Raw genomic sequence first — 17,947 nt, forward strand, 5'->3', positions numbered from 1 at the left:
TAACCATAAAATAAACAAAACTTAGAATGTTGAATGAATATTACATTAAACAACAATAATATTACATCTAATTACATTAAATAAATATTACAACACCTAATACAGTGTTTGACATACATTAGGTACTTATTAGAAATGTTTATTTCTTTTCCTCCTCTAACACTCTTGTCCTGTTTCCAGTAGAAGTAAACTAGTGAGGAACAATGGAAAAGACATAACACACACAAAAGTGATCTTCATGAGGTTATGAAATAACAAGTTGTGTTGGTTATTGAGTCAAAGCAAAATATGAATGTAACAGAAACCAGGAGACAAGACTGCAGTTGTGGGCATAGAATAGTAATGGGATATTTTATATACCTCTTGAAGAAGTTTGTGCTTCATTCTGCAGGCAATGTGAAATCACTGAAAGATTTGAAGCAAGAGAATTACATAGACTCTTATTCTGGATATTAATTTAAATTAAGCAATGCTATAGATATAAACAAATTAGTTACGATATAATAGCCCAGGTGGACGACAATCACGTCCTGGACTTCGTCAGAGATAGTGCAGATGGAGAGTAGGGTAAACACTTAAGAAATATTTTTGAGGAAAAAGGAAGTCATACTTAGTGCTATATGGAATTTAGGGAATGACAAAGTACGATAAGGCAAAGAATGACCCCAGGTTTCTGGTTATGTGACATGAATGAGAATGTCATCAATTGATACAGGGAAAAGAGAAGGAGGAGGGAAGAGAAGAAATTATACTCTAGTGGGAGTAAAATTGTTGGTCATGGTAAAGATATGCTTAATTTTAAAAGAAACCACCAAGTAGTTTTTGAAAGTGAGTGAAACGTTACTTGAAAGGCAAATAAAGTAACAAAATACAGAGTGGATAACAAATGTGAATTTAAGGTTTATAATTTTATAGAATTTACTTTTCCCCTCAGTTTTATAGCTGTTTTAGAGAAATGCAAACTTTTTTTACAGTTTTCATGACATTGATATGATTAACATAAAAATGTTAATATTAAATGCAATCTCAGCAGGCATCCGGTCCAATGACTTCATTTTAAAGATATGGAAACAGGGCAGATCAGTCATTAGTAAATATTTTTGCTTATTTTTTGATTTATGAGAAAGGCATAACTGATTAAACTTAAGGAATCAATAAATATAAATCTACATGACCAAAAATGAAGTGCTTTAACTTTAAAAACTGTCAGCACCATGAAAGCAGGAAACTAGTCTTATTCATGCATATAACTCCCTTAACTACTACATTCTTTGGCAGAAATCCAAGAAATATTTCATTAATGAATACTCAAAAAAATGCTTGAAGGTACGTGGAAATCTTACACACACACACACACACACTCCTTTTCCAAAATATTACTTTTAGTGAACTGTGCTTTGGTGTGATATCATAATCACATACTATACAGATATTTATAGGATAGACTGTTATGAAGTTTGTCTTTGTCCTATTTTAGGGAATGTGCTGATCAAGATAATGTACATTATATTACAGTATCTTCTTTATGAGAATCCTCAGAAGAATTCTCCTTTAATACTAAGGCAGTTATACTTTTCTTGAGAAATTTGTTTCTTATACTATGAACATTGTATACTGTGTAGATGACTAGATATCCTTTTTCATATTGGCTATTCAAAGTCTTAAATTTGTGACCACCAGTATAGCAATGTATGTTATAATTTTGTTTTCATTTAATACTGGACTCAATGTGGACTTAATAGGTATGTCCCTATTCTTGCTCTACTTTTGACTGAAACTATATTGTCATATGCAATTCAGTCTAATAAATCACATCCTTTCTGAAACAAAGCAAATAAGAAAGAAAAGCAGGTAAGGTGGGAATGAGAAATAAAGGTCGAGTGGTGGGCAGGCAGGCAAAAGCCAAATTAGAAGGAATAATAGAGATTAGCTAAGAGATATTCATCTAGCTCACTTCTTTAGATGCTTTAATCTGTGATTTTGCATCAGATAACAGCTGAAGGAAACTATCCCAAAAACAGAGCCCCCATGGATTCACTTTCACTGACTTTTTTATTGTTATGTGCTTAGAATTTATTCAAGTCACCATACAATGACTCATCATATGAAATTCCCTTCTCAATGTTACAAAATGTTGAGGCCATTTTTCATAAATTACATGGTTTTATACTCTTTGTATCACAGGTCACAAATTAGTGACTCGTTAGTGATCCATTAGCCAGATTCAACCAGCGAACATTTTAAAAATTTAAAAATATTTTATAATATTTGACCATATTATAATCAGAAAAATTAACAGACATACACAGCAAGATATACCTCCTCATTTTACGGACCCATAACAACAAAGGGGCAATGTTGACAGGAGCTGTTGAGAACTCTTTTTTTTTTTTTAGACGGAGTCTCGCTCTGTAGAGGACGCTAGAGTGCAGTGGAACGATCTCGGCTCACTGCAACCTCCGCCTCCCAGGTCCCGGCTCAAGCAATCATCTTACCTCAGCCTCCCGAGTTGCCGGGTAACAGGCATGCACCACCATGCTCAGCTAATTTTTGTATTTTTAGTAGGGATAGGGTTTCACCATCTTAACCAGGCTGGTCTTGATTATCTGACCTCGTGATCCGCCCGCCTAGGCCCAAAATGCTGGGATTACAGGCGTGAGCCACCGCGCCCGGCCGAGCACTCCTTTTAGGTGAGAATTGTCCACAGTCCCTGGGACTCTCTAAGGTTTTAAAACTGACGAATTCACTTACATTCCCTGACAGGTTCCCGTAACTATTTGCATTTTTGACCCTAGGTGTAATTTCTACTTGAGAAATTTATGTTAAAATGTAATTGACAAGGTAAAGTTTGCCTCCAATGGGAAAGGAGGTGCTGCTTTTCTGGCAGAAAGATCCATATAGCCTCTTGGACTGACTATCAGGAAGCTCAATTACAAACGTGTACTCAACCACACATACCACCAGCACTATATATAGACATTCTTTTAAACAATTCCATCCATCATTATTTACACATTAATTTTGTAATATTTACCTTTTGTAGAAAAATACTTCAAATCCTTTTTGCAAAAACAGTGCCTGTATTCTAGTAACAGGAACCCTTATGTAAACGCTAATTAAGAATGAATCGGCCGGGCGAGGTGGCTCAAGCCTGTAATCCCAGCACTTTGGGAGGCCGAGACAGGTGGATCACGAGGTCAGGAGATCGAGACCATCCTGGCTAACACGGTGAAACCCCGTCTCTACTAAAAAATACAAAAAACTAGCCGGGAGAAGTGGCGGGTGCCTGTAGTCCCAGCTACTCGGGAGGCTGAGGCCGGAGAACAGCGTGAACCCGAGAGGAGGAGCTTGCAGTGAGCTGATATCCGGCCACTGCACTCCAGCCTGGGTGACAGAGCAAGACTCTGTCTCAAAAAAAAAAAAAAAAACATGAATCAAGGAAAAAAATGAGAAAATAGTGTTGCATTACCAGAATAATTTCATCTGGGGATTAAGTCTGTAGCTACAAACACATAATACTAATAGGTGGAAAAATAGGAGAATTTGAGCTCAGTTACTGTTCATATAATGATTGCCACTAAATATTTTTAAGATATTTATAATATACCTAATAAGAGCAATTTTCAATAATGTGCTTTACCTAAATATTACAGCAAAGCAAATTTTCAAGTAAGAATTTAGCGAACAATCATAATTGCAGTTAATTTTTTACATAAAATCAGAGATTAGGCTGTTTCATTTTAATATTAATGACTGAATATTCTGCCATGTGGCTAATATTTAAGACGAGGTAATTAAAAATGATATATAGAAAAGCAGCATTCAATAAATATAAATTTAGTATATGCAAAAAAATAGCTTTGATCTAAACTTCCTTTTGATTTTAAATTTCATAAGGGAATTTTGTGAGGTTTTATAACTGATTTTTCTATAGGACTGTACGTAACACTTGCTAAATACTCTAATTTATTTGTAGATTATTTCGAACTTTATATGTAAAAAGTACTTCATTCACTAAATCATTCTTACTTTACTGCAGTGGCTAGAATCTCCAATACAATGTTGGGTAGCATTCATGAAAATAGGCAGCCTTGCTTGGTTCCCTATCTCAAGGAGAAAAATAGCAAGTTTTACCATAAATTATGATACTTGCTGTAGGGTTTTTGGTAAATACCCTTTTTCAGATTAAAAATGTTCCTGTTTCTAATTTACCAAAACATGTACAAATACTGAATCGTATCAATTCTTCGCCACAACACTTCACCTTTAGTATGTTGTCAATGTAATTTATTGCTTTTCTCTTGTTAAAACACTTCTTTCAATCTAGACTAACTTCAACCTGATCATGGCAGCCTTTCTATACACTGTGGTATTTGATTTGCTCATATTAGAATTTCGCTATCTATGTGAATAAATGACTTGGTCCTATGAGTTTGGCTTTATGCTATACCAGCCTCATGAGGAATGTTGCCTTATATTTTTTGGTTATGGCAGATGCATTCTTAATATCAGAGTAACTACTTTTTAATGATATATGTTATTTGTTTAGTTTCTATTTCAGCATTTAATGGTTCTTTTCTCTGGTTAATGAAATTTTTCTTATTTTCTGTATCTCTCAAGATAGAAATAACTGAAATAGCATTTGTTATCTTTTATATTGTTTTCATGTATATAAAAATAAATGCACCAGACTGCCACTTCTTGTTTCCATTTGGTTTCTGATCTTAAAAAACAATTAATTTTTCAAGAGAAAGAATAATATTTCAAGAGGTTTTTCTTTGGAAACACTTTTTTATGTAACCATAAACAATATTTAATGAAAGGATGTGTTTACTTGCCAAAGGTAGGCTTGAGTAGTTAACACAATTCTATCTATCTATCTATCTATCTATCTATCTATCTATCTATCATCTATCTATAATTGGTATTTTCTTAATGTTTCAGTTTTACAAGATTAAGAGTTTCTATTAATTTGTTTTCTAACCCCAAAGAGATGCATAGTATTTTAACGGAGTGGAAAAACTAAATATCCTATGCAATATTCTCTTTAAAAAGTTGTGGCATGCTACTCATTTAGGTGACTGTGTTCAAACATAAAAATTTCTAAAGTTTAATACATGCATTTCAGCTGAATTTCTTCCAAATAGTTTATTTTTTTTTTTTGCATTTGATATTTTCAAGGCAATTTCAGGGCAAAATTTGTATTACATTAGACTCTATTATCAAATTAACACAACTAGAGTGTTTTGATAATGACTTTTGGTAAAACTCAAAAGCACTTTTATACAATAACATAATTGTAATCATGTATTTTAAATATAATTGAGTCATAATTCTCATTGTGTTGCTTATAGTGATCTTTGCTCAGATTAACCTATTCTTTTCAAAAATGAAAACACAAAAGCATAATACAATCATATACCATAATTGTAAGTAGTTTTATCTTACTACAGGGCATCATTCTTTTCTATCGTAAAATATTTATATGGGGTTTAGCTTCCAAAGATTTTTTGACTTTATGGTAAAATTTATGGGTAATTTAATGTAATCTGAGAAACCTGAAATTCAGTATCTTTCAATATAGAATATCCAATATAAAAGTGCCATTATGTTTTGATTTCAATAAATTTTAGATGTATGACTATTTTTGCTCATTAGTCCTTTGTCTTTTGATGCCATAAGTAGTAATGATATAACAACTAAAAAAGCTAATCACTTTGAAAAATGTTCCTCCCTTCATTGATAGTTGGAACATAATACCGCCACTACTCAGTTCTTTGATTTGACTAAGGATGAATGAGTCTCTATAAAGTAATTAAGCCAAAATAGTACCTAAATTCTCAAGGATAACAATCTGGCAACAAGCCCACAATAACATTTAGCCTTTATGTGGATATACGACAACATAGTATAAAACTTAATTTGGAGTACATTTTTTTAAAGACTAGAAATGTTAATGTAATTTTTAAATTGTATTATTTTAATATGGAAAAAGTAATGCTTTGAGCCATAAAGCCTTTTTGCTTGTGGCTACATCAAGTTTTCATTTAGAAATTATAAATATTTGCAAAAATAACTGAAATTTTGCTGGTTGTAAATTATTGCTTTTCTTCACTACGGGATGTGAGTGTAATTCAAAATTTAAATATAGATTTTTAAAGACTGTTTCTGTAAGCACTGTAGAGTTTAGGAGCAGTCATGCTTAAACTGGCTAACTGTGGTCAGTTTGAAAACGTGCAGGAGCTTGGTAGGTTCTCTACTGGTTTGTTACTTTGCTGTTTTAGAAGATTAATTTCCTAACAGATATCGGAGCTAATATCTGATTATACTCAAAGAAGAAAAAAAAATACAAAACCAGCTCCCAAATTAAAAAAAACAATTATGTGTGCATGTATGTGTGTATATTTAACACAAGCTTATAGATTTAAAAAGTATATGCAGTTAAAGATATCCACTTTGTAAGTGCTGCATATCTCAAAAGAGAAAACATATAAAGAATGATGACTGGATACTCCTTTTCATTTGTTAATCGGAAATCAAATAAGACATTTCATAAAGAGAAATGATAAACTTTAATATCTAAAATACAATGTATTACATCTATGTTTTTATGAAGTAAAAATTAACCATTCCATATAACAAAATAGTAATTTTTAATTACAGTCTTAAAACAAAAAAGTTAACTCAAGTAAACATTAATAACAGCAGTTGTTGACAATATTAGTCCTTAAAAGAAACAGTAAAATATTTGGTTTCTATACAGTCAAAACAATTAGACTGATTAAACCATAAAAATTAATAACTTATGAAAGAATCCATTATGATTCATGCATTGTACGTATTATACCACTTTAACAGTTATTATCCTATATTGAATTCAAACATAGTTTTTCTGAATCAAGAAATAAATTCTTTGCTCTTATTTACTTGTGATAACAATTTAAACTGTGTTACAAATAAAATGGTAAAGGCAGCTGTAATGAATACCTGAGGAAGATGTTGAAAGCTTTCCTCTCTAAGAATTAACAGAATTATTAGAGATATTTCCTAATGCAGTTGGCTCACCTTATTTGTGGGTTCTACATCCATGGCCAAGAAATTGCCGACTGAAAACTCTGAAGATGTACAGACTTTTTTTTTTATGTCATTATTCACTAACCAGTGTAGTATAACAACGATTCACATAGCATTTACATTGTATTAAGTGTTATAAGTAATCTAGAGATGATTTAATGTGTACAGGAGGATGTGCATAGGTTATATGCAACGAATATGCCAGTTTATATCAGGGACTTGAGCATCTGCAGATTTTGGTTTCCATAGGGGAAACTGGAACCAATCCCCCACAGACAGTGAGGGATGACTGTAATTATTTTATTAAAAAGGGAGAAAAAAACATATTAATATAATTATAAACTAGTAATTATGAGATCAGATGCCATTCTTCCATTGAGAATAACTTTGTGCAATGAAGACAGAATCTGCTTTATCCTACTCTGAAATCTGTTGCTGCTGGTTGGTTAGGGTAATGTGTTGAGGAATCACAACAAAGCTCAGAGGTGAAGTATGCTGTGTGGATTCGCCATGTCTATAATGGGAAAAAGATAGAAAGTGGTGGTATCTGTGTTGAGAATATGCTGACCTTGTTTTTACAGACTTTCCTTTAATCTCACAACTATTTCCTAAAACTTACTTTCTGTCATGGTGGGTTCAAATACACAACATACACAATGACAAAAACTCCTCTGTGGTAGATACTTCTCTAACAAAACTTTAATGAAATATGGTATATTATAAAAGAGTATTAGGTATGACATTTATAAATTATACCTAAAATAATATATTCAAGTTAAATGGATATAAGAAGAAAATCCACAGGTTGTATCTATACAGTATTACTATGTAAGTGCTTGGTTATATCAAAATATCAGTATAGTGATTTATTCTTTTATTTTCCCCTAGAAAATAATGATTACTACTACTGTATTAATTTCCTAAGGCCTGATCATTCTCTGAGAAATGACAAATTCCAAAACTATAAATAAATTAAACAGTAATGCCTCTTTTCAATAACATAATTTGTGTCAAAACCATTGTTTAAAAATAAAATAAATTTTGTCATCTGGTGAGCTATTTTATAAAAAATTTAGTGCTAATTTATGTTTCTGAATGGATGTCTTTATACTCTGAAGATTTATAGGCATTATATTTTAGTATTATTCTATTGCTTTTCTTAATGGAACACCTAAGAAATAACATTTATGTAACAGGATATATATATTTCTTTACTATAGTTATAGTTATAAACATTAACTATAAGAATAGAGTGCATTTTATTTAGTTTTTAAGATTTATTTTTAGTATACAAGTGATCAATTTGTCACAATACGACAAGTTATTGATGACAAGTATTTTAACCTATAGGTATGATAAAAGTCTAACATTCATAAAATGGGGATATTACTATATAAAAAATTGAAACTATTAGTTTTTAAGTAAAATATTAGTTTCTTCATTATTATACAGTGTTAAACTTAAAGCTAAACTTCTGGACTTACCCTAGACATAAAATAATTTTCATCTCCATGTCTCTAGAATCTAAAATGGTAAGTAAATTTTCTCTATTACTTTTGGTCAAAATAACTTAACTTAAAAGACAATCTAATGACAGTAATAACATTTTTCTTTCCTAAAAAAATATTTGGTCTCTGATTTAAAGATAAGAATAATATAATAGTAACAACTTAAAAATTGACCAGATATACTAAAAATAATATTTGGGCATCATATCTACATAATAATTGTGAAATAACTGTTTTCCTAATAACTGAGAAGCAATCATTAACTTTTTCATAAAAGGACATTCCATAGCTTCTAAAACATGGAATTCAGCACTGTAAAGCAGAAACACTAAACATGCCAAAACACCTAGCATGGTATAGGTAACCACAAATCTGCAAATGACACACTGTGCCATAGATAGCAGGCCTTCCTACCACAACTTGGTCATGGTAAGGTTTAATTTATGTAATTAAATTAAAAAAAAAAAAGACTATTAATTTAAAGCCATTTTGGGTTCACGTTCACAGCAAAATTGAGAGGAAGGTACAGTGATTTTGTTAATCTTAAGAATTTCCTCATTATTGAAGAGTTATCCAGAGTCTAAATACTAAAACAATAAAGTTGATTAAATTATTTTTAAAATATGACATAAAACATGTACATTCTCTTTCAGGGTTTTTTTTTCTTTGATAGATATCCCAAATATACACACAATCCTATTTCTTTGGGTCTAGGATGTCAGTATAATTTAACTGTGTGCTAAGTGCTTTAGGTAACACAAGCATTTATCTATTGTAAAATGAAAATTCAATTGCCATCAAATCAGAATTTTGATTTCAGTCAGAAATGCAGTAAATTATGCCATAAGGAATATATTTGTATACATTTTGTCTGATATTTTCTCATGTGGTATTGTGAAGGGTAACAATTATAATATTATCTGTAAGAATTTTTAAAATGTATTTTTAAATATAACTACTAGTATATACTGGTTTTGACAGTTTTCTTTCCATAACGCAAAAAGAAAGCTATTTTTAAAAATTAGGTGATTTTTATAACTATTAAACTTTAATTAATGCATTAAGAAACAGGCAGCTGGTGATCTAATGTATAAGTTGTTCTTTCCTTACTGTATTTTTCAGACCACTTGCGAGTCAGTTCTAGGTAAAGACCTGGTTTATGAGGACGGTAATCTAGGTACACTGTATTACTGGTTCTTTTGGGAACAGCTTTTTCAATCTGAGTTCCTTCATGCCACTCATTAAAAGAGGTGATAGAAATTAAGCTGGGGTGTGTCTGAAGCGCGGCACTCAGAGCAATTTCATAATACTTCCCATTGATCCGGTTCCGAGTGTTTTGCGTGTTCCATGGACGGATGCTGGTATCTATGTATCCTGGGCCCACACTTGGGATAAATATCAAGTTGTATTTATCACAAAATAATTTTAGGCTAGCCCAATTCTGATGTGATGAGCCATAAGTAAAGCCATTTGTGGCAAAATATGTGTAAATTCCATCAAAACCACTTTGAAGAATATCATACTTATGTTTTTCTTCAACTAGAAGGGCAATAAACAATCCATCATAAGGAGAATTGCGAATACTCCGAGATCCTGAGGTGGTTAACAGATTGGCCCATTTTTCAGGTTTGGTAATATAGGAATCATAGACATAAAACATAGGAAGAGCATTGCCGGTCTTCGTCTTGTACTTGTAAAAGGCCGGATGATTTCCATATCTAGAAAACAAGCATATATAAAAGTGGAATGAATATTCACAACTAATTTGCTACAGATAAAAACTGTTTATGTACTGAAAATGAAGGAATCAGTGCAGTTTGAACACATTACTTTTGGTCAAAATAACTTAAAATATTAAAAGATAATCTAATGACAGTAATAACATTTTTCTTTCCTAAAAAATATTTGGTCTCTGATTTAAAGATAAGAATTATATAATTGTAACAACTTAAATTTCTTAGGGGAATCAGTTGTGTAAGTGTAGTAATTAAAAATGCATTTTTAATTTTACACATTAGAAAATGAGATACTAGATGCATTACTAAACAAGTGATTAACTATCTCATACTGAGGTTTACAAATGATGACTAATGCCATAAAAAGCCTATGGTTCGCTACATTAATACATAAACTGCTTTTTTATCTATCAGTAATAAATATTCTACTGTTGCTGACAAGTTTCCTTGGAAGACTATGGCATCTGTCACAGACTGTTATCAGTAAAATTGTTTGAAAAAATGAAAACTGCATTAATAAATTCTTTTTGATCAGGCTAGATATAAATGACAATATCAGCTCTGGGTCTACTGCGTTAAAAGAAATACTTCACTTTTAATAATCTGAACCTTCTTTTTAAAAAGATAAAGCTATATTCCGAAGGTTTAGAAAACAATGTCAATTTAAAATATCAAAATTACAGAAATCATAAATAGTCTATAAACCTGTAACACAGTAAAAACAGCAATCTGCCAAAAAGAAAGTGAATTATAAGGAACTTCAGCAATGTTCCTTTAATAAAATTAAATAACAATTTTATTTTATTAAAAATGGAATAATCATAAATCATTCAAATCTCAAATATAATTTAATGTACTATTCTTAAAACAATAATTATCACTGGATAATATAACAGTATTTATAAATACTGAAGAAACTCACTTGTCTATAATATACTTGACATTTTGGTACATGTTTTGATCATCTCGATTGCTATATGGTTCTATGTGAAAAGTAACCTAAAACAAACAAAAAAATCAGTTAGAGGATAAATTATCTATAATGTAAAACTGAAGTATATTTCATATATTTAATAAAGTAACTGATTAAATCACCGTAATTTAAGATGAATATTTATCGAACACAGAAACTACCAGAGAATTTTTACCAATAAAATTTACTGCTAAATAACATGCTAAACATTTTATACCTATTTTCTTGGTTAATCTTCACAAATCCCTAAGGTATTTGTTTTCTTAGTAAGGTAATCAAAGATAGATAGAACCTTAAGAAATGTTCAGTAAGTTGTTCCAAGTCACCCAGTTTGTTGGAGGTAATACTGATGATCTGAATTCCAAGTTCGAATGCTTAACCACTATGCAATGCTTCTTTTTATGTTTACTCCTTATAAAAATATGTTTCTTACATATTTATATCCCCTATAAGATATATAGGAAATACTCTATATTCAGATATATGTTTCTTTTAGGAAAACGACCAAAAAAATAGAAAAATCTGGATTCTTTACAGGCATGTGACCATTAAGCTTAAATTTAAATGGAAGTCATTAGCAAATTTATTTACATATAAATCCTTCCATACCATTAAAACAGCATTTTACAAAATAATATACATTTACTTCTATTAAAGAATTTATAATGAAATCACTTAAAAATAATATCCACTAGTGTCATAAAGGACAATAATTTTCATAATGCCTAGGTATTTATGGTTTGTATATCCCATACACACATACACACACAAACACACACATACATACACACACACACATTATAAATATGCAAACATATAGAGAGAAGTAATTACAATTTTTTTTTGTTTTTTGAGATGGAGTCTCACTCTGTTGCCCAGGCTGGAGTGCAGTGGCGCTATCTCGGCTCACTGCAAGCTCCGCCCCCCGGGTTCACGCCATTCTCCTGCCTCTGCCTCAGTCTGGCCAGTAGCTGGGACTACAGGCGCCCGCCACCACGCCCAACTAATTTTTTGTATTTTTAGTAGAGACGGGTTTCACCGTGTTAGCCAGGATGGTCTCGATCTCCTCACCTTGTGATCCGCCCGCCTCGGCCTCCCAAAGTGCTGGGAATACAGGCATGAGCCACCGCGCCCGGCCAAGTATTTTTAAAATACTGTGCACAGACTAAAATTTTTTAACTTAAGGTTGGCTATACATAAATCAAGACAGACAAATTATGGCTAGTAAAACCATTCTGTATGCCACTTCTAACTAGTAAAGTAAAAAATACAGAAGATACTTCTCTTAGACGACAATCTATTTCAGATTCATAAAACAAAGAATGAGGTTTTCACTTTTATTCCTAGTTTTACTGACTTACCAACATCAGTTAAAAATCTTTATGATAGTCTAATAAATTAACTGTTTTAATTTCAGGTTTCAGGCTCCATGAGGTATTTATGGAACTAGAGACTTCTATTGCAATATGAAACTCCTCTGTTTTCAATTACCCAATTAAAGCAAAATGTATTTTACATTAATCAATGCTACTTGTTTTCACATAATCAATTTTAAAGTTAAATAATATTTAATAAAAATATAATTTTCTACTTTAAATGAATTACAGTAATATTACAAAAATAAGTTTTTGTCGTAAAAAACTAAGTCAAATTCATTTTTGCACCTTATTGTTAGTATTGCCAGGGTAATAACTGCTAGGGCAGTTAGATTTCTCAATAACTTTGGTATTTGTTTTTAAATTCAGTTGAAAGCAAATTACCAAGTGTGTAGGTATTTTCATACTATTATATAATGTTTCCTTGGGTAATTCTTCCTTCAGATACATCACTGTGTTTTCTAAATTTCCATGTTATACATAAAGGACACCATATTTAAGCAAGATCTAACTTGAAATATCCTATATCAAAATGAACTTGCTTTTACAGTTGCAAACAAATAGCATGCTATTTTTGAAAAGCACAGATCAATATATTTGCAGTAAATGCAAAAAGCTATTATTGGTAAATATAAAACATTTAAAATTTTCCCTCATGTATTTCTAATGTCTTAATTATAATAAAATTACTTTGCAATTTTAATTAATGATGTGATCTAGTCTCCATCTCTCTATTCCATTTGGAAAAATCAATTAGTTCAATTTTAAAATAATAGAATTCTATACATAAAATGAAATGTCTATCTTTAGAGAATAAGAACATAAACATTCCCTCATTTCATGTTTTTAATTTTGACCTTTCCTGTCTTTTTTTCCTGCATTTTAATAACTTTAATAAATTTTAATGAACAAAATGAACTTTCTTAAATGAAAATCTGATATTTTTCCCCTTCTCTAACTCCATTCCCTACCTTCACCCCTGCACACTCCCCTATCCCCTGCCACAACAAAAATGAGGTAGGTCTTCCTACTCCTAGGTGGTGCCATAATACCTCATACTTTCTTCTCCCTGGAATTTACTTGTCTTTGTGTCTGACCTCCAGTAGATTACAAGGCATTTTAGGGACAGAGATAATACTTGATCCTTCTTGGTAATATTGTCAGCATCTGGGACTGCATCTGACACATAGCAGGCACTAAATGAATGAATGCATGCATAAATAAATGGACTAATGATTTGCATGCAAAAACGAACAACAGTTAAACTCTTAAATCTACCATTTATACTGAATTTAGGTAAGATTCCCAAAGTTTTTGCCACGAATTCACAATATTCATTTAACAAGGAAAACGAAAAAGGAGAGGCCATGACTAATATAACATGTTTCAAATGTAGGTGAAAATCATTTAAAAAAGAATCACACACATACTTATATGCATGTATCACACGGTGGAAATCGGCATAAGCCTGAAAAGCAGATAAAATGACTCTAGAGCCATATGCAAAGAAATAATGGATGTTGATAAACCTAGTATAAGAAATGTGATTTCTGCATAAAGTAGAAAGAAAATACGCTACTTTAAAATAACATACTAAATGTATTAAAATGCAAGAAGATCACCAGGGCTGAGTTGGTCTTTTCCCCTATAATTCTGAGCAAAAAAAAAAAATCACTGAATCTGCCCAATTTTTCTTTACTTAGATGAATGATTTAATTCAGTCAAGTTTTGATTAAATAATGCCATGTAACCACCCCACAATCTCAGTGGCTCTAAAAGACAAACATTTGCTTTTTGAACACAAAATCTATGAATTGGCTTATGATGGCTCTGCTCCAGGCTGGTTCAAATCAGCTCATGTGTCTGTCATTCTGAGCCCTAGACAGAAGGGGGCATGCTTTTCTCATAAAAGAGAATAGGAGTATAACCATGTAAGCGCATAGTATACATTATCTTTTCTCACATCTCATCAGCCAAAGCAAGCCATAAGGCCAGACCTAACAACAGGGCAGGAAGTATACTTACTTTGCATGGAAGGGAAGGAAAACCAGAATATTTGCTAAACAATGACAGTATCTACCAAACATCTCTATCATGTCTCACTCAAAAAACTGTTCCATTGTTCTTAATGGTGCAGGATAGAGAGCATATAGAGGAAGGAATCCAGCCCTGATTTTTATACTGTCTGCAAAACCAGCCTACCAATGACGGTTATAAGTGCAACAGCCTTTGCTCTAGCAAACATGCAGTCAAGCATACTTTAAAAGAACAGAAACTAAATCGCTTTGAAAAATCAAGATTTAAATTTTACTTTCACTCACTTACACTTCCAAAAAAAAAACCTAGTCACATTTGCTAAAGATAATAAAAACTAAATAAAGCGCCAATCATGTCCTTTTCTTGCATGTTTGTTTATAATTTAAAAGGCACTTACTTAAAATAACCCTTGGTTGAAGTTAACAAATCAAAATTACGATTACAAAATATTTAATGACTAATATTAGTGAAAACATTATATAATCAAAATGAATGAACTATAACAAAAGCTTAACTGTGAGACGAATTCATTCCCTAAAAATTCTCCATCCCTAAACAAAAAAGAATAAAAATAAAAATTATTTTTACCTCAAAAAGTAGAAAGAGTAAAAAAAAAAAAAAAGAGAGACATCAATAAAAAAGGAGAATTAAAACATTAAAACCATTAGAATATTTTAAAAATAAAATTGATACATGGAAGGGTTTTTTGGGGGTGGGGGGTAAGCTAATTAATATTAATCAAAATGGTGAAAAAAGGGCACAGTATTTCCATGCTTTGAAGATAAGCAAGAAAAAAGAGATGTTACTAATGAACGCATTTTACACTTAAAGTTTTAGACGTGGTCAGTTATGTGCACTGGAGGCTACAATTTGTCAGCACGCAATCTACAACATCATTAATCTTTTCCTATCGGATTGCCTTAGCACATTAAATAATTCTAGTAAGGTATTGTCATTCATTAAACATTAAAATTTCCTTATATTAGCAAGAAAAGGGAAAGTTTTCCATTCTTTAAAAAAACAGGATTTACTGCATTTTATTGAATTGGGAAAAATGTCCGTTCCAAAACAATAGAAATCATAAACAAATCTAATAAATAAAACTATCTTATGGTTTCATCGTCATTGTACAAATGAAGGGGATGAGCCAAGAAGATCAAGGAACTAATATAAGATTCCAGAGCTACTCAGTTGGAACAAGCTCCAGCCTCATGATTCCAGGTCTATTCTTTGTCTATACATAGTTCTTCACCAGACACGAAGCCAAGAAACTGTTCTGAAAATTTTGGAAAACATCAGTCTATTGCGTTCCAAGTTTTTCTGATCATTAGATATAAAATCTGTAGCACAGAGAGATCAAGTATGTTGGCAACATTAAATAGGCAATCAGTGGTCGAGCTCTTTGCCACACTCTCCTTCTCTACACAGATGCTTTAAACAGGAGAAAAAGCCCACCAATCTTCATACATCGTAATAATTTCATTTTCTCTTTAAAAATTTCCTGAAAGTACTAAAATAGCCAGTTTCTTGAGCTCCCATCTTCCAGGATTTTGGCAGGGTCGGGCCAGAGGAGCAGCTCTTGGACTTGTTTTGTGGAAGATAAATCAATCACTTACCCAACTTCCGCCTGGGTGCCAGAACCTGGAGGCTTGCCTATTTGCAGATTTCAAATGCCAATAAGAACTCACTGAAAGGCACCAAGGGGCACAGCAGGTGACAGCTCTTGCTAGACAGCTAATTTGAGAGATGCTGTCTTAACAGTTTCAGGATAGTAAATTAGAAAGAAGAGGCAGCTTTATGGACAGGAATAAAAAAATGCTTGCCTATTTAGCTCCTTCTCACTCCCTAGAGTTCCACTTCTATTCTCCAATAACTACTCAATCTCTAGGCTGCAAAAGGAAAATTAAGACAAAATTAATGTTTCATATTTTTATTTGAAATGAAATATTTCAACAGTGGTCCATAACATATCTTACAGGGCTCAATTACCACTAATGGACAAACCAGATTGTCTTCCATTAGAATATAACTGCAAGAAGTTACAGAGCAAATAAAACTGTTCAGCAAATTTTAAGAGTGGTTGCCATCTGAGAACTCAGGGTAACGGTAAGTGGTCTCTAGTTAAAAGACCCTAAATCCTTTTTTTGAGATAGACTCTCACTCTGTCGTGCAGGCTGGAGTGCAGTGGCACCAATCTCAGCTCACTGCAATCTCTGCCTCCCAGGTTCAAGCAATTCTCGTGCCTCAGCCTCCTGAGTAGTAGCTGGGACTACAGGTGTGCACCACCATGCCCAGCTACTTTTTGTATTTTAGTAGAGATGGGGTTTCAACATGTTGGCCAGCCTGGTCTTGAACTCCTGGCATCAAGAGATCCACCCACCTTGGCATCCCAAAGTGCTGTGATTACAGGTGTGAGCCACTGTGCTCAACCTGACATTTTCATCAAGATTTGCAAACACAATACATTGAACAAGAAGGAAAAACTCTAAGAAACATGAGCAAGCAGAGAATAAGAGTTACCTGATATGAAACAAAAATGTCCAAGGACACAGAACAGAGAAGATAATACCAAAAATAAAAAAATAAAATAAAATAAAGCAGTTTCCTGAGGGCAAGATCATGAATAAATATTCTTTTTATAACTGATTTTTAATGATTTTTTGAATTACATAATAGATTTCCATATTAAATGCCAAGACTCTGTATCCATCTCTTTCTCCAAACTGAGGCTAATGTTATATTCTTTAATTTCTATCAATTTATAGTATATATTGTTATCTGAGAAGACAAATTTTTCCCCTCATTAAAAACTTTAAGTCTTACTTGATTCCAACATATTTATAAACTTTGAAATTAGTTTGTTAAATTCTGTGTTTAAAATCTCATCAGAATTTCTAATTGAGATTGCATTAAGTTTACAAAAGTTATTAAAAGAAAGAAAAATGTGAGAATGGCTATTTCTGCAATTTGAATCTTCTCATCAAAGTCATGGGAAGTCATTTATGCAGGTCTTCCATATCTTTTGATAAAATGCTAAAGATTTCTTTGCATATACATTTGATGTTATTTTCAATGCACACTTTCCCATTTTGTTCTATAATAGAGGAATCTTACTGAAATGTACATGTTTTCATTCCAGGCACCTTACTGAATTCATTATTTTTCATAGTTTTTAGACAGTTTTCAGGGGTTTTGTATTTGTCATTTGCAAAGGAAAAAACCGTATTTTATTTAGAACTATTT

At 32.0% G+C, this 17,947-nt stretch overlaps 1 protein-coding gene across 2 annotated transcripts in view; it reads right to left on the reverse strand.

Moving 5' to 3' along the window:
- Window positions 1-6,548: 6,548 nt before the first annotated feature.
- Window positions 6,549-17,947, reverse strand: part of MANEA (mannosidase endo-alpha) — a 31,304-nt gene continuing 19,905 nt past the window's right edge. For both annotated transcript variants that reach the window (XM_008006649.3, XM_073022574.1), the window contains exons 4-5: window positions 11,241-11,317; window positions 6,549-10,300 (exon numbers count right to left, since the gene is read on the reverse strand). In XM_008006649.3, coding sequence (XP_008004840.1) covers window positions 9,643-10,300; window positions 11,241-11,317 — 735 coding nt within the window. In that variant the 3' untranslated portion in view covers window positions 6,549-9,642. The remainder of the gene's footprint in view (window positions 10,301-11,240; window positions 11,318-17,947) is intronic.

This window comes from Chlorocebus sabaeus, chromosome 13 (assembly GCF_047675955.1).
Source record: "Chlorocebus sabaeus isolate Y175 chromosome 13, mChlSab1.0.hap1, whole genome shotgun sequence".
Taxonomy (NCBI): Eukaryota; Metazoa; Chordata; class Mammalia; order Primates; family Cercopithecidae; genus Chlorocebus; species Chlorocebus sabaeus.